At 43.8% G+C, this 22,230-nt stretch overlaps 1 protein-coding gene across 10 annotated transcripts; it reads left to right on the plus strand.

Moving 5' to 3' along the window:
* Positions 1-297: 297 nt before the first annotated feature.
* Positions 298-20,638, plus strand: larp1b (La ribonucleoprotein 1B). 10 transcript variants are annotated; one of them, XR_004697720.2, is made up of 21 exons: positions 299-1,059; positions 3,443-3,504; positions 5,246-5,302; positions 6,024-6,252; positions 7,207-7,389; positions 7,874-7,999; positions 8,241-8,403; positions 9,908-10,052; positions 10,511-10,688; positions 11,336-11,523; positions 12,157-12,231; positions 12,864-13,220; positions 14,955-15,069; positions 15,212-15,381; positions 15,479-15,585; positions 15,771-15,931; positions 16,028-16,172; positions 17,297-17,406; positions 18,672-18,799; positions 19,078-19,455; positions 19,624-20,638. XR_004697720.2 is itself a non-coding variant. In XM_035169078.2 (20 exons), the coding sequence occupies exons 1-20, from the start codon at positions 732-734 to the stop codon at positions 19,360-19,362; spliced, it is 3,309 nt and encodes a 1,102-aa protein (XP_035024969.1). In that variant the 5' UTR covers positions 298-731; the 3' UTR covers positions 19,363-20,638. The 10 variants fall into 10 exon arrangements, 9 of the variants coding, with proteins under 9 accessions (XP_035024969.1, XP_035024967.1, XP_035024968.1 ...); XM_035169078.2 differs by having other exon boundaries at positions 298-1,059; positions 15,774-15,931; positions 19,078-20,638; XM_035169076.2 differs by having other exon boundaries at positions 298-1,059; positions 14,958-15,069; positions 19,078-20,638.
* The last annotated feature ends 1,592 nt before the right edge of the window (positions 20,639-22,230 follow it).

Here is a 22,230-nt window from a genome sequence, read left to right on the forward strand (position 1 = left end):
AAAAGACAGAGAGACAGACAGATAGAAAGATCAAAAGACAGAGAGAGACAGACAGAAAGATCAAAAGACAGAGAGACAGACGACAGACAGACAGACAGAGAGACAGACAGAGACAGACAGAGGACAGACAGAGAGACAGACAGAGAGAGAGAGACAGAGAGACAGACAGAGTGACAGACAGACAGACAGACAGACAGAGAGAGACAGAGAGACAGACAGACAGACTAGAAAAACAAACCTCTAAACACACATGATTTAGAGTGTGGGCTGTAGTAGCGCGGTGTGGCCGCCGGCGGCAGCAGAGCCACTGTTTACAGGCAGAGAGCAGCAGGCTGCACGAGCTGTGGACGCGTGGAAACCGGAGGTCGCAGGAGAAGCTCGTGTAAAGTTGGTGAAACTCGCGGGTGAAGCGGTTCGGGTCGTGCGGGTCTCATGGTGACACTCTACCGGCTCCCTGGTAACGACTCGCCGGCTTCAGAGCGTCGATCCGGGCGGTAAATCGCCACATTCCGCCCGCGGACTCCTGCACGCTCGCTAGCTAGCTAACAGCTAGCTGCAGGAGCTACTCGGCTAGCTGGCTAGCGAGGTCCAGCCCCAGAGAGGAGTTGTTTACCCCAAGTTGTGGATGCGGTCGCCCCCCGAGCTGCCCACGACTTTTCTCCGGGACCAGAGGGCCAGGACCCCCGCGGCACACTGGATTTAACACCGCGAGCTGTTAGGAGACCAGCAGGATGTCCGCAGAGGTCGAGAGCAGCCAGGTCGACTCCGGTCTGACAGCGGAGAAGAACCAAAACAAGTCCGAGGCGCAGAGGGAGCCGCCGGGGCAGAGGGGCTCCGACAAGCCGCTGCAGGGCGGCTCCGAGGCGGACCGGAGCCCCGCGGACACCCACAGGAAGTGCAAGGAGAACGACAAGGAGAACGACCAGAGCGGCGACGCGGACGCGGCTGTGGAGGCGGCGAAGAGGAACGTTGTGGAGGCGCCTCCGCCGAAAGTCAACCCGTGGACGAAGAGGACCACGGGCAGGGTCGCCATCAACACCATCAGCTCCCAGGACAAAGGTGAGGAGGAGGGGAGAGGGGGGGGGCTTTATCCCATACACGTTACAGTGGAGCAGAGTGAAACTTTGTACAATGTTCGGACGGTCCGGGTCGCGGCGGCCGGAGCTGAGCACGTTGCTGCCGCAGCGTGTGACAGCTTCTCTGCGGGGGTGGGGGTCCTCCTGAACCCACCCGGGCCTGTCCCACTTCGGCCCGGGTTCATTTCCACCACAGCCCCGTGCACTCATTCGACTGTCAGCTCGGTGCTGAGGTGTAGCTGGTGCCATGTTCGCCCCATCCCCCTGCTCGGATTGCTCCCTGAGCACCACGTGTTGATTGCTGACAACTGCTACTTCTTTAGCCTGCGAGCTCCCACCAGCTACCCCCACCCCCCCACTCGGCTCCACACAGGAGCTCATCGGCGTTAAAAGCAGCACATGGTGGGGGGGGTGTGGGGGGGTTATTCTCGTGGAGTGCTGTGTTAGTGCTGCAGGGCTCGTGTAGCCGTGTGGAAGCTAGTCAGGCTAACGGCTGCTGCTGTAGAGACACGTTGTGCATGTCCAATGGCCTGGCTGCCTGCAGGTCCTCCCACCAGCCTGCTCCCACCAGCCTGCTCCCACCAGCCTGCTCCCACTGTCACCAGTTCAGAGAGCGTGGGCGAAGTGGCCGGACAGGTGGAGAGGTGCTGCAGGAGCTGGTTCAGTGGTCATCAGACACAGTGGATGCACTTTAGATTACTCTTATTATTTAGTTAATTGTTTAGTTGGATTAAGTCTCCACCATGACACACTTTGCAATTAAGACAAACCAGTGGCAAAGCAAATAATGACTCTCGAAGGGATAGTTCAGGGAAAAGTGAAACTGTTTACACTTTTTGTAAACAGTGTTACAGCCAAATACAATTGAAGTAGCTGGGGACAGATAAAAACACAACGTTTCTCCATATATTAGATATTATATATTAGATATATTGACATATATTCCGTTACATAACAGAGAAAATTACCAAAGTGATTAATTTACAGTTGAAATGGCGACGAATCCATTAATTTCCTCTGATTAACAACCGAAAACTTAAATACATTAAATTTGCACTGGTGCAAAATGGAGAAAAACAACAAATCTTCCCATTTGAAAAACTGCAACTAATAAGTATTTATTTAGTTTTATTTAATTAAAATGAGTTGTTTGTTATTAGTTTATAACTTAAATCTTTGTATTGAAGATCTACTCAATCGATAATAGTTTAAAAGTTAATTATTTAAAATGTATTTGTACTTTTTTAAACTTAACCAGTAACAAAACTTAAAGGACCACATGAAGTTCTGTGAAAGTGTCCCTGGCATCATCAGAGTTAGCTTAGTTTCAACTCCAGGCTTTAAAGCAGTAACTGAAGACCTGTGTTACAAAATGTACAGTTTGGGCGATGGTAAAGTAAAACATTGGGGGGGGGGTGGAATCCTAATGGTAGGTGCTGTTGCATTGTGGGTAATGTAATAGGATCCATGGTTTTTGGTTTGTGACTCATACTTGGGAGTAAAATCCCGGACGCTGCCCGTCTCTCCTGCTTCGTGTTTTCTCTTTCGCTGCAGCCTCAACTTGAAGTTTGCCTGAACTTGGGAGTTTGATGTTGACAAACTTCAGATTGATTAAACTTTCAGTGTGTCTGATTAACCCATTTATTCAACACCTCATCGTTTCCCCTGCCAGTTTAAATGTTGAAACAATTCCCCCGGATACGTCCACTCGTTCAGATGTAAAAACTGTCAAAACTGTGGTGGTGTTGAATTGAGCCTGAATCTGAGTTGTGAATGTGTGGCAGAGCACATAGCGACCGGAGGAGCTATATTTGAAGCGTTCCACTCTGGCAGGAGAGCAGGCATCGTTTTACAGCGCTACTGTACAGGCAGCTCTGTGGGTGGACGTCTGCGGGCTCGCTCATGCATACACCCAATTTGTATGGAAGCCCCGGCCCCTGCGTCGCTTATCAATCCGACCATCCCCTGCCGAGCGATAGGGACTGTCAGGCTGCAGCGGGCCACTCCCAGCGTGCAGCTGCCTGCAGAGACGCAGCCGCATACCGCTGCTGGCTACACACAAAACACCCTCGACTCGTTCAGTCGCTCAGTCCCTTGGGGGGAGGAGGATATTTATTCGTTCTGTACTGACAGAAATTCCCTGCGCTACACACACACACACACACACACACACACACACACACACACACACACACACACACACACGACGCACTGAGCAGGGCAATAGTACATGACTCAACTTTCTGACTCCAGCGTGGAGCAACCTGCTCACCTGCGCCAAGACTGGAAAAAAGGGGGATTTAGATTTGACTCTGTTCTGGTAAATATGATGATGTCACTTTCACTCACTGACTCTGTGTCTGCAGATCAACAAAACGCTCTGAAAGTCGTCCGAGCCAGCAAACCCAGGACGAGAAAGTCCAGCAAGGTAACGAGGATCTTTATTCTTTTGTTATTTATTCCTTTTTCCAAATCTGTTTGACATTAAAGTTGTCACAAGCCGGAGCCTCCAGAAGCTGCAGTCAGGAGTCGTGGAGGCGTTGGAGCGGCTCCTGTCACCCACTTGTAAATAAACCACCATGTTTGAAGTGATCACATGTTCCTATATCACCAGGCTTAAGTTCTGCCTGCTGGTGAAATGCAGGATGGGAAATCAACATCTGCTGCTGGCGGCTTGTTTTGTTTGCTTTTCTTTGTCATTTCAGATAATCATGTTTCTCAGAAAGTTTTCACAGGTTTTTCGTCCCTGGCGCTACGACAGCCTTGACACAACAGCACAATTACCACAATATTAATTCATGTTTTATAAATGTATATCACAGTATTTGCAATATCAACATTTAAAAACAAATTGTTTTCTATATGTGAAGCAGAAACTTATTATTGATGGTTTGTAAGATTGTGAAAAAATTATCAACATAGTTTCCCAGAATCTAAATTAAACTCTTCAACTGTCTTAGTTCAGAAACCAAAAGACTTTCAGTGTAGAGCTGAAGCTAATAATTAAATTGATTAATTTTGCTTCTCGCTTCAGAATCATTGATTTGGATGAAAAAGAAAAGTTCACAAAGTCAAGAAAGAAAGACAAAATATGAGTAAAACATATAATCATCTGATTTTTGCAGTAAATACAACTTGAGTAAGTTAAGTTTACACTTTCTAAAATATATTTTTTTAAATTGTAGCACATGTTTTGCAACACATCACTGACTGCACAATGTTCCACTGACCAGCAGGTGGCAGTAATGTGCCACCATCTGCAGCAGTGCACCAGCAAAGAAGCTGAAGAACAAAGTTACTTTTAAACATGGACATAAACAAAGCTGGATTTAATAAACCTTTCAAATATGATATATAACCAAATAGTTTAGGTAGAAGGAAGTTAAACTATGTTCCAACTTAAGGTTCAACACACGAGTTCTGGTGAGAAACAGTGAACGATAACGAGCTTTGTTTGTTGTAAGTAAACTTTACATGCAGCTTTACTAACCAGTGAACTGATTGTAAACAAAACTCAACTTAACACATGAAGCAAGACTCTGCCTTTTCAATTTAAAGGTCTTTTAACGCATAATCATGAATATATAGAAGTTATTAAGATTCACCGATGCTGGTTTTATTTGTTTGGAATGAAAAATGGTCTGTAAAAGATTCCTATGGTTTCTGTTGTTATTTGACGATCACATACATTTAATTCTCAATTTGTGTGAACTAACCTTTTGATTAAGTTACTTCCAAGTGAAGGAAAACTTCTGTCACTTCACCTGCATCAGTTAAGAGTTTTTAAAAAGCCAAAATACCCTTTAAACATCCTTCTTGTTTCCAAAACCACTTTCCTCCCTCTACTAGAGCAGCTGTGATCAGAATATATCAGGATTATTATTTTTCTGACCCTCGTCCTTCTGACCCTGATCTCGTATCAGATTTCCCAAATTTACATCATCCACGTTGCTGGAAAGTGGCTCGGCCTGTTTATCGGTGTTTGCAGTTCCTCCGCAGACGGAGCACTGACCTCTTCCCTCTCCTCCTCCTCCTCCTCCTCCTCCTCCTCCACCTGCTCCACACGCAATGTTGATCTAACCAGTGGAGGTGACAGGGGTCGACTTGTGAAAACTAAAATATCGATCTGTTGTCATTAATGCATGTGTTCATTTCTCTTCATTTTACAGTCGAGTGACTTCAGCGATATCACAAACTGGCCCACACCCGGGGAACTGGCCAAAGAGGTGCGTCGTGTGTGTGTCTGTGATCACGTGTGTGGCCGATGTTAGTTCAATACAACGTTGTGTTAGTTCCCTGCTGCTTTTCTACCAAACACACTGGTTGACTGACACACAGGCTTTTCTGATATGTGCTCACCAGACGGAGCATCAAAAAACACGCAGCCATGTTTTAACAGTCCTCGGTGCTTATTTGTCTCTAAAGACAAATACGAATTTGAAAAATCGTGGTAGTAAATATCCATTAGACTCTTTAAATGAATCCAAGTCCAACAGAAACAACTTATGTTCAGTAGTTAAACTAAATCATTCACAAGAAAAAGGCAAAAGTATGAGTAAAGAATAAAAAAAATGTATACTATACAAGAAATGTTCTTTTATTACTTTATTTTTTTGCGATTTGTCAGATTTTACTTTCCTGATACATTACATTACGTTGTTGGGAAGTTCTACATGAAGTAAATTCACTTTTTAAGTTTCAGAAAAGTTAAAAAAATATATCATATCTACATCTGGTAATCAATCTTTAGTACTGGATTTTACCGTCCAAGCAGATGTTTAATATTTGGCGTAGGAACCAAAAATGTAAAGGCAAAATTAGATTTTTACAAAGGACACAGAACAAACAGATGCAACCAAATTAAAAAAGGGAAATATTAAAGAATACAAAGTTGAATTGTTATTGAATAAAGCACAAATATAACCTGGTGCCTGTCCGTCTCCGCAGCAGCAGCAGAATGTCCTCAACAACGGAAAGAAGCCCAGCTCCTCTCGCGGGGAGAAGGAGAAGACGAGCGAGCGACCGGACAGGAAATCTGAGAGCAGCCACGACGGGGGTGAGAGCAAAGAGAACCAGGAGGCTCAGCCCGACCCGCTGGGAGAGCTGCCCAAAGACGGAGAGTCCAAGACGGCACCGGACGCCAAGAGCGCCAGCCTGAAGAAGAGAGGAGGTGAGGGTGAGGAGGCTTTTCTTTCTCTTTTGGGTTCAGCGGGTTCAGCTGCTGCGGTCCTGGTTTGATTCATTCACGTTTCGTCGCTGTGTCGTGAAGATAAATCTCCAGAAGAAACAACCTTGATCTAAACTTTGTGGTAGAAAGTGTAATGTACGTAGTTCTTGTATTGATGCTGCACGTCTTCCACCGCACAGCGACGACTCAGATCTCTTCTGCATTGAGGGAGCATGTCAATAACTGTATCGATCATGATTGGTTGCATGTTCTGCTGTAATCACCTATTTGCTGCACTTCCACTGATTCACTCCCACTTCATCAAGTCTGAAGCAGAGATAAAGTTAGGATACTGAAAAATACTACAAAACTCCCTTTTAAACCTCTTTTTGAATATTGGACGACTTCATTAATATCAGTTCATGATGTATTTAGACAGTTGGGGCTATTTATTAAGCTCTATATGCTTAATAGATAAAAGGGTTAATATCATATGTGCATATACTTGTACTGTGTATATATAGATATAGACAGCAGCTACTTGTTTTAGTTTTGCATGAAGTCAGGAAACAGGAGGAAGCTGCTGATCTGGTTCAGTCACCAGCAAAACTGATGTTCACAAATTTACATGTTACATCTCGTGTAATCTTTACCGTGTTAATTAAACACACAAAAATATCCATAAATACACATCTTTTCTACATTTTCTATCCTTTGAATATAAGTCATATTGGCAAACATACAGACTTATTCATAAATCTGTCAGGCTCCAATGATTCATCAAGCATATTCCTTCATTTTATATCCAGTTGAGTTGCATTAAGAAGAAGTTTCCTCATCGATTTGATCTTTATATTCGAGTCACACTGAGTTTTATTTCAATTTCAATTTGTTCCAAAATGAAAATCCATTTGGGAACAACCCTCTTGAAGCTCTTGTTTCCGGTTGTGCAATCATCGCTAGGTAACAAACGTAAGTGGGTTTCTCTGCCGCTGGAGGAAGGGTCCCGGGACGACGGCGGCCGCGGCGACAAGACGCCCAGTGGGGCCCACACACGCTCGGACACGGAGCCCAACAGCGACTCCCCCGACCCCACGTCGCCCAATCACACGCTCCATAATAACAGGCCGCATGATAGCAGCAGGAGTAAGTGGCCAGCGGCTCCATGTTTTCTGTGCACGCCTCAGTCTCTGTTTTGCTTCTTCACTCGTGGGTTTGCAGCGTCTCTGTGTTTCTGGGTGTTCGAGCTTTTCTTTTCTTCAAACTAACACGTGGCAGAATGAGAGCATGGTGTAGAAACACAGCGGAGATCAAACTGACAATTCAAACTCCGGTTCAGAGCCTGTGACGTCTCGCTGCTCGTATCACTCTGGAGGTTTTCTATTAAAACTCCAAAAGGCACCAAAATAAATTGACCTTTTTTAAATCCAGTAACCTGGGTTTTTATTGTCATAGTTTTATTTATTTCTATTGGTTATCATAGCATTTGAAACACCCAACTTTATATCTGAGGTTTAAGGAAGTCAGATATTCACTCACGTTGTAAATTAACAAAACTAAATCATTAAGATAATACCTGATGGGGGGGGGTACGTGCGGACAGTGGACTTGAACGTTTTGTGGTCCGCAGGTTGGAGAAGTGGGCCGCGGGACTTCGGCGACGAGGCCGCCAGCGTCCGAAGTGACAGTGGGAGCGTTCGTGGTGGAGTACGAGGCCGAGGGAAAGGTCGTGGGCGCGGGAGAGGTCGTGGACGAGGTTTGTTTTTTAAATACTTTTACACTGGTTTACGTACAAGTCCCACAGTCATAGTGATGGTGCTATGTTTTGTTTCGTATAGAGAAGCTTTGAGTTTTATTTCGGCAGCTTTCCAGAAAGTTTTTCATCACTTTCTTTTCCATAAAACAACGTTTCAAAGCTCTCTTGTTATAATCACTGCACAGATGAGTTAACCATCTAAAAACTTTTCGTTTCTTCTGTTTCTCCTCTGCTCTCTCAGGTCGTTATGAATTCTCCCAGAGCTTCAGAGACTCTCAGTCGTCCGACGGCTCTGCTCAGGCCGACTTCGGCTCCAACATGGTTTACTATTACGACGACGGCAGCAAGGTCCAGATGTACACGGTGGATGAAAAGCTCCTCAAGGAATACATCAAACGTCAAATGTAAGAAAATGACAACTCTCTCCTTCCCTGTTCTTTTAAATCGTGCAGGTTTCAGTACGTTTACCTAAACAACCGACTGGGCGACATGGGAGCAGAAAGACGCTGAACGCAGATCGGAGGAATTGATTCAGATTCTTTTTTTCTTGCCACCATCACCTCCTGAAATGTCCAGAACCTAAATGAGACCTGTTAAAACACAGCTAGCGCACGTTATTGAATAAATAGCTTTCTATCATTTTGAGTGATTCTCACTGTAGGTTTCATTGACTCTCCAATTCTAAAAATAAATAAATGGATCCTAATCTTTGTAATACCACTTATTAGAATGAGACATTCACATTATTTATGTTTGGTTGTATTTTTACAGCTGTTGAGGGATGAATGAGTCACTCAATTGTAATTGGCTCTTGGAAGCTGTGATTAAAGTTGTGCTCCACTTTCTGCTGTGGTTTTAATCAAAACAGGGAAAATACCCTTTGAATCAATAAGTAATGAAAATAATCATATGTAAGAAACAAAAATTAACCTCTTGTCCTTAAAATGTGACTTTTCATAATCCACTTACATTGTTTAAGCTGCTAAAACAGGATGTGCATCAGCTGCAAAAGGTCAAACTCTGGAAATGTAAAAATACTGTGACTAAAAAGAATCTCCTCCAAGCGTCAGTTTCAGAAACGAGTATTTATGGACGTGAGAAGCTCTGAAGTGAAGCGAGTCACAACACGTTGGCCTCAGTTTTATCAGTACGATGGAAAATTATACCTGCAAAGGTCAAGGTGGGAATATTTTTAACCGCCGGAGAAGATTGTGTTTGTGCAGCGCAGCTCCGAGGTGTGAGCGAGTGAAAGAGCGATAACAGAAGTGCAGCGTCGTAAATCTCCCCTGCAGGTCTCCCTGTGACCTGCAGGGGGCAGCGTGCACTGCCCGTCTGACTGACAGCTCTGGCCTCATTACTGAAGCAGACTCAGAATAGTGGAGGGTGAGGTGCGTCCTAAATATAGTCTGAGTGCTGCTGGGGGGATGGGGGGTGAATTATATGCAGGCCTGTGCAAGGAAATGTAGAAAAACTTTTAGGGAGGAGGGAGAGGAGAGAGGTATAAGGGGGGGCATTCTTGTCTTCTCCTCTCTCGTCTCCTTCATGTTATTCAGGCTGCTCACTCAGCCGGCGTTACTCCACATGAAGCAGCCCCTGCTCATCGCCTGCGGGCCGAGCCTGACCTCCGTGCTCGTGTTTGTACGTGCACGCGAATGCGGGGGGGGGGGACTTAAAGTGCTGTGACAAGTAAAGGAGATTTCCGAGATTTCCCCGTCTACAGATTCTGGTTCACAACTCACGAGTCGACGTGTAGAATAGATGAGAGAAATCCTTCAAATGATGAATTATGAAAATAGTTTGATTAACTTTAAATCGATTGACAACGTGGTTGATGTCCAGATTGTTTCAATTTAAGCACTATTCATATATTTAGGAGTGCTCGTATTTAACTGTGCTTCCTTCCTCCAGCGAGTACTACTTCAGCCTCCACAACCTGGAGCGAGACTTTTTCCTGAGGAGAAAGATGGACGTGCAGGGCTTCCTCCCCATCTCCCTGATCGCCAGCTTCCACCGAGTCCAGGCCCTGACCACCGAAGTCAGCCTCATCGTGGAGGTAACGTCACATCGTCCGTCTCCGAGACACAAACTCTGCAATCGTGCGTTGCTCTGCTGCGTCTGGGGATTAGTTTAATTTCATCGTGGCTTCAGGTCAGAAGGAAATCGAGGACGACATCTACAGTCGTGTATTAAGCTTTTAATCCCATTTTGAGAAAAATCAGGTGGAGAACATTTGTAGCGATGCTTGGTTTGGAAGAACCACCCGTGTTAGAGAAAGTGATAAAAACTCCTGGATCCACATCCTGATCCCCTCTCTTGGGTCCTGCCCCCCCCCCTCCACAGAACTTGATGGAAATGGGTTCAGTAGTTTTTAAATATTCCTCCTGATGAAAACGTGACCTCCTCTGTGGAGGTTACAAACACAATAAGACAATTGAAGGCAGTGAAAATGCTGCCACACAATTCATGGATACGAGTGTGAACGTCCTTGTACTAACGCTTCCTGCTCCCCAGGCCCTGAAGAGCAGCACGGAGGTGGAGCTGGTGGACGACAAAGTTCGCTGTAAAATTGAGCCGGAGCGCTGGCCCATCCCCACCCCCCCCGTCGGGGGCTCCCCCCGAACCGACTTCTCTCAGCTCATCAACTGCCCCGAGTTCGTTCCTCGTCAGACTCTCAGCTCCACAAACTCCGGTCAGTGTTCAACTCCGTCCAGCACCAACGTGAAGTCTCTTCATGTTTCTTTATTACGTGTTTGTGTCTTTATTCCTCTGAGCTGCTTCTATTAAAACACATGAATGAGCTGCTCCATTCACCTTCAGCACTATAAACACACACTGTGGTTTGTTTTAACTCACACACACCGTCCGGCCTCCTGAAAACTGATAAAGATCCACTGCTGGAAACAGTCTGATGGTTTAATGTTCATAGTTATGAATGACTCTCTTTGTGGAGGATGAATTAGTGCTAAATCAATTATTAGTGGTTTATTATTCAAGCAGTTGAACAATGAAATTAATTGCTCACAATTTTGACACAAGGAGAATCTGTCACATCATATTTTAAAGCAAAACAGCTAAAAGGGGTTCCATCTTTAATGTAAAGATTTGCTGCTTTTCCCTAAAATCACTGTCAATTAAATATATTTGGGATTTGAAGCAGCGTTCCCTCTTTGACTTGTCACGGTTGTTGTTGATCGACTTTAACGATGAAGAGTTGAGATTCCAGACGTTAGCACCTTGTGGCGCAAATGAGAACTGACAGTGTGAGGTGTGATGTATTTATTTTAAGTGTCGCTAAAGGTCGTCTCCAGTGTTTTTACGATGCCTTTATTCTTTCAGCTTCATCGCCCGTGAAGGAGACTCCTCCTGAGTCTGCCGAGTCTCAGGACTCAGCCGAGGCCGACTCCTCGAGCCAAGAGGAGCTCCCCACCACAGACGTCTTTGAAGACGCCGCCGCCCCCAAGCCGGACCCTGACGCCTGGATCCAGGTGGAGAAACGCCACAAGCAGCCGTCAGCAAAGGCAAAGGTACTGAAAGGGAAAGAGCACTTGGGCATCTTCAGCCCCTCAACACGAGCCGTCACATGCTCAGACAGGTCGTAAACAAACCCTCAGAAAGGACAACTTGGAAAATAATGTTAAAACGTACAGGCTGATCTTCTGCTCGAACTTGAGAACAATGTTAAAATATACCTTAGCTATTTTGAAAAACAAGACGACACTTGAGAAACTAGAAAACGGTTTTGACCGTAGTTGCGATGCAGAGCCACTGTTGAGCGTTTATTTCCTGGTTTCCTGTCGATGTAGTGAACCGTGGTGCAAGAACAGGAAATGACCAAATACTGCCCAAAGGAATCTTGGTTTTGCGTCAGGAAGTGAGTTGGTGCTGCAACAGGAAATCTGAAATTCCTGGATCGTCTTGTCAGCAGGAAACCAAACCACAATAAAATACTTATCACAACTCCGAGAATATTACATTTCAAAGCAAAACACAACCAGGAGAAAAATTAAACACATTTAAACCTCACATGTCTATTTTCCATCCCTTCCATCATCACTGTGTGTTTCCATTTGCCTGTTTCCTGTCTTCTCTCCTTCATCATGTCTCCTCCTCTCCGTCTGTCCCCTCTGTTTTTTCCTCCTCCATCTTTCCACCGGCAGCATGTCAGTGATGATGTGTGTGTTGTAGCCTCCTCTCCTCCCTCAGCGCTCCCACCCGATCTCCTCCCCTCCTCAGTTGAGTACTTCCCTCCTCACTCGCCCCCTCTCAGACTTTCCTCCCCCCCCCCGTTCTTCTCATTTATGTCTTGTCTCGTATTAACTCAACTAAAACAGCCTCGTTCATAATGTGCTGTAATAATTCAGTCATGTTTAGTAAGTCACCAGACCTTTGCTTCAATGTTTAACTTCATTTACAGACTCACACTATCCAAAGTACAACAACTGAGCCGTCACTAATATAATAACATGAGCAGCTCAACAAATGTGTCACGTTACTTCATTATAACTGACGTCGGCTGATTTATTTTTGGAACAGTTCTGTTGGTGCAGTTTTTTTTATTTCTGCAATCTCACATCCTGATTCTTCTCCTGTAGAAACAGGGCGAATAACATAACACTTCAAGTTACATACCAGTGATGTTGTTGTTATTATGGATCTTCTGGTCCTTTTTATTATAACAATATACAGGTTGAACAGGTTTAATTGCTTTTCATTAGTGGTTTTGTGACAGAACCAGGATCTTCACATTGATTTATGAACCAGAATTTGCTCTCAGGAGTTTTGGACATCATCATCGTGCGGTTTAATAAACGTCGTCACACCCTGAATTTAAAATGTGCTTCTGTGTGTTCGCTGTCTCATCCAGGGCGACAGTAAGACGCCTCCCAGCAACCAAGCTCCTGCACCGGCCGTGCCCGACCAGGAGGAGCTGGACTTCCTATTCGACGAGGAAATGGAGCAGATGGCGCCCAGGAAAAACCAATTCACCGACTGGTCAGACGAGGACAACTCGGACTACGAGCTGGACGACCAAGACGTCAACAAGATCCTCATCGTCACCCAGACTCCTCCCCACATGCGTAAACACCCCAGTGGCGACCGGACGGGCAACCACGAGTCCCGTGCCAAGCTCACTACCGACCTCGCCAAAGCCATCAATGACGGGCTGTACTACTATGAACAGGACCTATGGACGGGAGAGGAACAGATCGAGGTCATCAAGGTAAGAAAAACATAGATGCAGATCAGTCACAAAAAGATGAACTCTGACGGCAGCAAAAACACGACCAGGACGAGTGTTTCCTTCCAACGTCTGATTTGTTCTGCCACAGTTTCCTACTGATCTCAAATCGAGAGTCTTTCTCACTCTCGCTGCGTCCGTGGTCTGTAAAAACATCCAAAAGGTTTTCACCGTCCTCTGCAGACGGGCAGAATCCTGCATTAGTTTGGTTGATACGATGAAAACACAAAGGATTTGAAGTTGTTGGAGAACACTTGCTGCTCGGCTTATTGAAATTCAAATACCCTCAACTTCATTGTTTCATGAAGGGAAATCTGCAGATGAGCTGCACAAATAAAACCTGGTGAAATATTTATATATATTTATAAAAACCGTCACGCCACAAGATTAGTTTTAACGTTTCTGGAGCTTACACTTGTATTCACTGGATTTTAATTGTTAAAATGTCAAAACAGAGCTGTTAAACCTCACAGTGAACAGGAGGACAAAAATAAACTGTTCATCGCCCACGATCCTCCAGACGACACACGTGTCACACAGCTGCTTCCAGAGCTCAGCGTCCCACACGGGGCGCGAGGGCCCGGGGCCGGGGAACCTCGTGTGGAGTCACTGGTCTTCTGCTTAGTAAGAGACAGACGCTCTGCTCTCTGTGAGGTCAAAGGTCAATTTCAGTTCAGAAGTCAGAACAAATACAGATGTTGTGATTCTCTATCAGATGATGAATGAGGATTTCAGCTTTAACTCGAAAGAACTGTGACGTCAACATGAGCAGTTATTATTATTATGTAGTGTTTGATCTTTCCCCTGAAACACAGACCACGGAGTTAAGAAATAAACAGAGAGAAGAATTTCAAAAATGTTCCTGTCCAGTGAGAAAAGTTAAAGTCCTGCTGTCGACATTAATATATAATAGAAACAATACGTTTTGAAATCTGCTCTGTATCGTCCTCTGAAAATTTCATATCGACTCTGACCTTCAGTCAATATTTCAAGTCTCAAGAGTAAATATCTTTCAAATAACATTATTTACTCCGTGTAAAATCTTAAAATGTCAGCGGACGTCTTTTTTCTTTTTTTCTTGGATGTTTTTTCAGTGTGTTCAGCTCATTCTGGGCTCAAAGGTCGTCAGCGATGTCGCCACATGTGGGAAACGTCACGCCTGAACACACACACACACACACACACACACCCCCAAGGTCGCCTGTGTTTTTCCTCCTCCTGTTGCTGATGTGTAAAGTTCGAAGTCCGACTCACGGCTGCTGAGTGTCACACCGGCTGCAGCCGCTGCCAACATCATGTATTTTTACCACCATGTCTCACTGTTATCAGTTTAAACAGCATATTTCAAATATTACATAAGTGTGGCGCAGGAATACGGTGATTGTTATTGTCGATTATATACTTTTTTTTCTTCACAATTACAGAGAAAAACTAATTAAAACTCTCAGTAAACATTATAATTTTACCATAAATTGCTTTTGTCCAATTAAAAGTTAGATTCAAAAATATAAATTTCACTATATTGTACAACAAAGAAAAGCACAAATTCCTCACGTTTGAGAAGCTGGAATCAGCAAAATATAGTTTTTTCTTAAACAAATTACTTAAATCATAAATTTATTTATTTTTCTAAAGTTGGCTTATTATAGGAAATCAAATCAGAACCTTGTGAATTGTAATTCAACCGATTTTACTCGTGTTTCTGTGTCTCCGCAGCAGGAAGCGGAGAATTTCAAGAAGCTGAGCGTCATCACTAAAGACGAGTTTGACACTCTCGCCCCCAAAGTGCCTGTTGACCCGAACCAGGAAGTGCCACCTCCTCCGATGCCAGGTGGGTTGACAATCCACTCAGGAGCAGAACTTTACATGTCACATGTAACTTAACAAATGTCCCAGTATTCCCAGTGACAACGATCAGTGGACGATAATCAAGATGTGTGACTAAGATCTTCTCTGGTAACGTGTGTTCTCAGTGGACAGCGCCGCAGAACTGTCCCACTCTCTGCCCACAACGGTCCCAGAGTCGCCCAGCACTCACGAGCCCCGAACCCCCAGAACGCCTCGCACCCCCGGACGCCAGGACCCTAACAAGGCGCCGCGCTTCTTCCCCGTGATGAAGGAGAGCGGCACCGTCGACGGACAGGTGAGCCGGTTTCAGGTCACACGGGGTTTACCTGATTTAAACAAAGGTTTAACAATATGAACGTACGATTATCATGAATGTGTTGTTTTCCTTCCAGATGTCGAGGAAGAAGAAGACACGCCACAGCTCCAACCCTCCACAGGAGGCGCACATCGGCTGGGTGATGGACTCCCGTGAACACCGGCCGCGCTCCACATCCATCAGGTCCGACTGTTGACTTGTTTCTGTTTAACGATGAGATGGAAAAGAAGAACACGGACCAGCCACTGCCGTCTTTCACTGTCTTTGTCTTCTATAAAGAATATAAAAATAAAGATGTGTTTTTAGAGAATAAAGGAGAGAGGTTTTTAAACATGACACTCACTCGATTCTTCTTCGTCCTTCCACAGCAGCTCCAACGCGTCTCCATCAGAAGCGGCGCCGCTGTCGGGAAGCTACGGCTGCACCCCCCAGTCTCTGCCCAAATTCTGGCATCCATCCCACGAGCTGCTGAGGGACAACGGCTTCACCCAGCAGGGTTACCACAAGTACCGCCGACGGTGCCTTAACGGTACAGAACCAGAACCCCCCCCCCCACTCAGTCACGTTTTATTTGATTGTTGCTGGAGATGAGAAGGCGTTTCTGACATGTCTGATGTTTTCCCAGAGAGGAAACGGTTGGGAGTCGGTCAGTCACAGGAGATGAACACCCTGTTCAGATTCTGGTCCTTTTTCCTGAGGGACAACTTCAACAGGAAGATGTACGAGGAGTTCAAACAGTGTTCAGTGGAGGACGCCAAAGACAACTACAGGTGAGGTGGTGGGAGGAAGTCGCTGATTAGAAACTGAGATTCCTTGCAAACATGTTTCTGATGATTAATAAAGGCTCCGATAGTTACACTGAGCAAACGTCTTAAAGCTCTGAAGCTTTTTGTTTTCCGTTCCCTTGTGAACACAATATCTAGAGAACGGCTTGAGGGAAATTCTTCAAATTTTGTTCAAATGTTCACTTGGACTCAAAGATCGCCTGATTAGATTTTGGAGGTCAAAGGTTGAGGTGACTTCACAAAAAAACTGTTCGCCTCATGAAGACAAAGTGGAATTTATAGACTCATTAAGTTCCAGAGAATCCTTTTACAAGTGGCACAAATGTTCACATGAGCTGCTTTCAGACATGAACTGAACCCTGAGATCCTCAACAGACACAAATATAAAAAACAAACAAATGGAACAAATATCTCGGGATGCCGTCATTCGACATGTAGAAGAAATCCAAAACATCAACGAGAGCTGTTTGTGTTGTGTAAACGCGTCTAAGTGGAGAATCTCCTGCCGCGTTGTTAACGTGTAAAAGAGACAAACTCTGGAGAAAGTCCAGACTCGATTCTGGGAACATTCTCCAGAGTTCATGTGTAGAAACATCCCATAATCTCCCTGATATGAAGAGAAGCTCGTCCCCTGTGGTGTGTGTGTGTGTGTGTGTGCAGACAGCACAGGGTTAACAGCAGGCGGCCTCCCTGCTGCAGCGTTCGCCAGAAGCACATTCGCACATCTGCCAAACCCACATTCTTCTCTGGATAAGTTGACAGCAGTTGATGTAGGAGCAACTGCAGTTTCAGGGTGTGTGAGCTGACGCGGTGACTCCCCCATCAGCTGATGGTGCAGCCGCTGGTATGGACTCCGTCTAACCGAGGACTCGTCCGTCCGGTTCCCCCGTCGGCTTTATTAGACTCATTAATAACCCCCGACACAAAGCAGCTCCTGTTTGGAGACGCGTGTGAGAACAGACGACCTCCCTGTGCAGACACCACACATCTGTCTGTGTAAAGATTCCCGTGTCCAGGAGCCAGATGTGCAGCCGAGTGTCACTGTTTATTTGTCAGTGAGGTCAGAATGCAGGTAAACATTTGTTTCTCTCTCTCCCCCCCCCCCGCAGGTATGGACTGGAGTGTCTGTTCAGATACTACAGCTACGGTTTAGAGAGGAGATTCAGGTTAGATCTGTTCAAGGACTTTCAAGAGGAGACGCTCAGAGACTTTGAGAAAGGTAAAGAAGTCCCCGAGTCAAACGTCACCTCACTTCCCCTGGAGGAAACAAACTGACTTCACACATTTCATCTTTCACTCGTCAGCTGATTCAAGAAAAACACTTTACACCTTACACTTCAATCAACAGAAAAATACAAGATTAACATATAATTTAGTCACATGTTTTATGACAGAACAATCTCATCACATTATTATATATGTTGACCTTTTATATACAAATATATTATAAATATTTGGGTATGGAAGAACCACACAGATTCACTGATCAAGCCAAAAATAAAATAAAATTACATTTCAACTGATTTTAATAGTAATAATATTTGAGTAACCTTTATTTAGTGTTTATAAGCAGATTCAAAACAGTGAAATAATGTTTATAAGAATATTAGATTGTAGTTTTAATCAGATGTAAGGACTTTAAGTGTTTTTATTATGTGATAGCTAATAAATTTATTTTATAATAGCTGATGAATGATTTTGTCTTCAATTTTACAACTACGCAGTAAAACTTAAATGATTGACAAATGATACATGACTAAACTTTGCAGAATTTAACTTTAATAAATGTTTAAAAAGTAATTTGATCCTTTTACAGCTACATTACAAATAGTTTATATATTGTATATGAAAAGCAGAATTCAAATTGAGTGTTAATTCCTCTTTAAACCTGCTTTACCCGACTAAAGCTCCTCTAGGCTGAATGTGCAGTTGAGTAAAAAAAGAACAAGACACGATTCCTCAACCCGTTGAACACTGAGCGAGTCAGTGAAGCAGAACGGACGATTCTCAGTCCTGACATGAGACACTTATTTCCAGTTAAGTTACTTTGGTGTTCGGTCAGAAACGTTTTGAAACTCCCTCAGACTGGAGATCTGAGTTCTGTGCAGACGCAGACAAAACCAGAACAAACTGTCTCCACCTCTTACTGGTGCATGAGCCTCTAATCTCATCAGACGAGTTCATGGATCAGTGGTGAAGTGTTAAATAACTTCTAAATGACATAAGCTTAATATTTGACTTTTAAAATTATCTTCCTGAGTTTATGGCCTGAATTCCCTCAGCATATGTAAATGTTTTACTGTTCACACATTTAGATAAAATCATAAACAATATTCACAACTGAAATGTAGAATGAGAGAGAAGGTTCTGGTTTATCAAGTCAGATAGAAACTTTCAGAGGAAACACTGAGCTGTAGATGATGTTCCTCTCCGTGTTCTGGTGAAACCTCCAAGTCCTCGTGTTGAACCCGTCTCTTCCTCCAGGTCAGCTCTACGGTCTGGAGAAGTTCTGGGCCTTCCTGAAATATTCAAAGATGAAGAACCAGCCCATTGACCCCAAGCTGCAGGAACACCTCTCCCAGTTCAAGAACCTGGAGGACTTCAGGGTTGTGGTGAGTGAAAACCAGTTAATACGTGAAGCTTATAATGGTTAAATGATTAAAAGGCAATGATTTAGAATAAGAGCCAGAGTTTTCAGCTCTGGTGGTTTTTATTTCTGTTTCTGCTTCATAGACATTTTAGTGAACGTTAGGTTTTTCATTCAGGAGGTTGTTTTTAAACCATGTTTAGTTTTTAGGAAACTTCATTCGAGGACGCCTCAGGTCTCTGTGATAAACCTCCGTGTTTCTGTTTTCTCATGTTAATCCTGACCTTTGACCTGTGTCTGCAGCCCCCGATGGGAGAGGAGGGAGGCAGGAGGAGACGCCACTCGTCCTCGGCCGGGGACGAAGGGAGGCGTCGGCGACATCCTTCCAACACTACCTCAAAGCCCACGCAGGCCTCCAAATCCTCCAGTGCTGCTGCTCCACCTGCCGCCGCCGCCGCCACCGCTGCTGCTGCTGCACAGAACGCACCCAAAGACAACGCCCAGAAATCCACCGCAGGAGCGAGCGCCCAGGCGAAGAAGACGGAGTCCGGGGCCGGGAAGAAGCAGAGCGCTGCACCAAATAAATGAAGCTCCCTCCCTGGAGGCGTGGGTTTGGACAGAAGAGAAGCGGCGCGGCTCTGAGCTGCGGAGTTTGCTCTTGTCAGCGGGCAAACCGTTAGGGTATGAAGAGAGACTGAGCGTGGTTGACTTCATTTGATTGTTTTTATCAGTGCATTTCATTTTAAAGCAAGCAAGCATAGGCAGTGAGCTTGAATTTGTGCAGCTCGTTTATGTTTACAGAAAGAAAAAAAAAATGCATTCCCTGCATTTTGCCTTTTGTTCTCTCAGATGCCAAACTCTTCAACAAGTGTGTCGATCTGCACGACCTGTCGACCGCTGTGGTCTGTGACGAGGTGTTGAACTGTGATTCTAGTTTGCCAAGATAAGAGACGCTGCAGATTGTCTTGTGTGCCTTAAATCTGACTCACCAGGACGACTGGAGGACGATTGGTGACAACAAAAAAAAAAAGTCCAAATTCTGCTTTTTAAAGTCTTCCCAGCTGATTATTTTTGGGGTTTTAATGTTTTTTCAAAGTGACACCACTCACATTTTTCTATTTTTTATTTTTGTCATGAGGCATAAATATCTTCATCGTCTTCATCGTGACAATCAAAGTCGACATCTGCAGTCATACAGTTTCTGGGCAGCCCCTCGAGGCTGCTGCTCCGGGACAGATGTGCCCTGATGTTTTTCAGTCTGACTGACAGACATCACAGCTGAAACCATCACATCGGATTTTAATTAATTTAATTAAAAACCTGGAAAAATGTTAAATTCATCTGGGAAGCTTTACTTACTTTAAGTCCCATTTTACACCCAGAGGTAGAATAATTTATTGTTTTTGTTTTTATTTTTCCTTTTACTTGATTGATGAAATAGTCTTAGGTAATCGATGCAGTTTTAAATAGCTTTTGCTATTGAATATGATATAAAAAATTTAAAAAAAGTTAAATATTTCTGCTGGAACTATGGGTGTGAGCTAGCTTCATAAAAAAACTACAGTATATTTTAGCTTGAAGTTTACTTCATATTATATTTGAGGCTTAGTGCTCTAGAGCACTTTAATCATTAACTTTCCTTTACTTCATCAGTGGACTTAAAGAGGATTTAGAGTTGAATTTAAAGAAAAAAATGTAAATACTATAAAAAATCATTTGCTATTCAGTTATCCTTTTGATTTTAAGAAGTGATTTGTTTTATCGGTAATGTGGTTTTTTTGTTTTGAGTGTGTTTTAGGACAAAGCAATGCATGTCGATGAATTGTAAAATGCAAAAAAATATATAAAATAACACTTGATTGTACGAGCTCGTGTTTGTGTCGTGTGATCTGTTGTTCTGTCGCTCGTCTGTCAAACTCTGCAGATTCTGTCTGTTGCGAAGTGTCGTCAAACCTGATCGGCCGGTGAGCGCCTGAGTGGGAAAGAGCAACTCAGGTGACGCGTGAGCAGAAAAACAAACAACTAATGATGTTAAACAGGAGATGAACATATGTTCTGATCATAAAACGATCAAACGACGTTTTGTTAAGAAGAAAATGACATCAGTTGTTTTAGAAAAGCAGATTTTGAGCCAAAATAGATTTATCGTTGCATCATCTCGTTTTAAAAGAACCTAAGAGGAAGAAATGAGTAAATAAATTCAAGCTGTGTAATAAATAATTAAAGATGTTTGAGTTATTTTAGTTTTAATTGACATTTAATTCGCCTTTTCTGTCTACGGGTCGCGGCAGAGGGACAAAAAGCCCCGGGACTCGAGTCTCGGCTCACAACAGAGGTAGGCGGGTGTTTTGATGCCTTCACGTGTTCCTCGGAAATCCCAGCTTCAAAATACAACGTGGCTCCACAGAAGACTTCCTTCACTGAAGTGCAGCGACTGTAAATGTTAAATGTGTCTCCAAATGCATTTCTATGGGAATTCGTTCACTAACGTTTTCTGTCCGGTCGTCGGTGGATTAAGTTTGTAAGAAGCTTTTATTCAGTTTGGTGCTGCGACAAACTAACAATAACACAAATGAGACATAACAACTGGGGTGTAACACACACGCAAACAGACAATAGTGAAACAATAACAGACAACAGTTAACAACAGACAGTTGTAAAAACACAATGTCAGACGAGATGTGATTGTTGAGAACAAAATGTCCTCACATTCCTGTCCTTAGACTTTTTTTTTTTATTGAATATGTATTCAGTGTTTGTAAAGGCTGAACACACGAGCTCAAAGTAAACATCACTGTGTTGATAACAGTTTTTTATAAAGTTTGTCCTTTTTTACAAAGAGGGCACGAGAACATGAGCACATCTGGGCAGAGGCAAGTGAGAGACCCCTCCCTCCTGAACACAACCTCCAGACTAACACACAGACACATTGGTGTGTGTCTCTTTGTGGTCATTCTGCACCTATTTGTGACACTGTTGTGTTTACTCCTTTTTTAAAGTTTTGTCTCTTCTTGAAAGTTTTGTGTCTCTATATTCTCATTGTGGTCTTTTTCAGGTCTTATTGTGTTATGTCAATAAAAGTGTGTTTTTTTTTACATGGAGGAATGAGGAACTGGCCAGAGGCAAACCAAAGACATCATAAAACCTCCAGACTGAAAGAAACTAAAAAGTTGAAGTTGTTTTGTGTCTCGTTTTGGTATTTTGCAGACGTCATTAACATTTTTGTGTCTCTTTGTTGTTCCTGTGTGTATCGCACATATAAGATAGCAAATGAAAGCAGACACTTGAGTGATGTGTAGATTGTGCAGATTCAGAATTTACTGTTTACTGGTATTTTACCAACAATGATGAACTGATGGAGAATGAAAAGAATGTGATCATCAGTTACATCTCTAGTAGTGGTAGGTTATGGTTTGTTTTTTATCTTGTTGTCATGTTGTGTCATGTCTCATTTCT

The sequence above is a fragment of the Hippoglossus stenolepis genome, chromosome 10 (assembly GCF_022539355.2).
Source record: "Hippoglossus stenolepis isolate QCI-W04-F060 chromosome 10, HSTE1.2, whole genome shotgun sequence".
Taxonomy (NCBI): Eukaryota; Metazoa; Chordata; class Actinopteri; order Pleuronectiformes; family Pleuronectidae; genus Hippoglossus; species Hippoglossus stenolepis.

What these genes read in the sequence shown, in the direction of transcription:
- larp1b (XM_035169075.2), top strand. Translation starts at nt 732, where the DNA reads ATGTCCGCAGAGGTCGAGAGCAGCCAGGTCGACTCCGGTCTGACAGCG. An exon ending in AACAGATCGAGGTCATCAAG is followed by an intron (nt 13,221 to 14,954) that starts GTAAGAAAAACA and finishes GTGTCTCCGCAG; the next exon opens with CAGGAAGCGGAGAATTTCAA. An exon ending in CCGCCGACGGTGCCTTAACG is followed by an intron (nt 15,932 to 16,027) that starts GTACAGAACCAG and finishes ATGTTTTCCCAG; the next exon opens with AGAGGAAACGGTTGGGAGTC.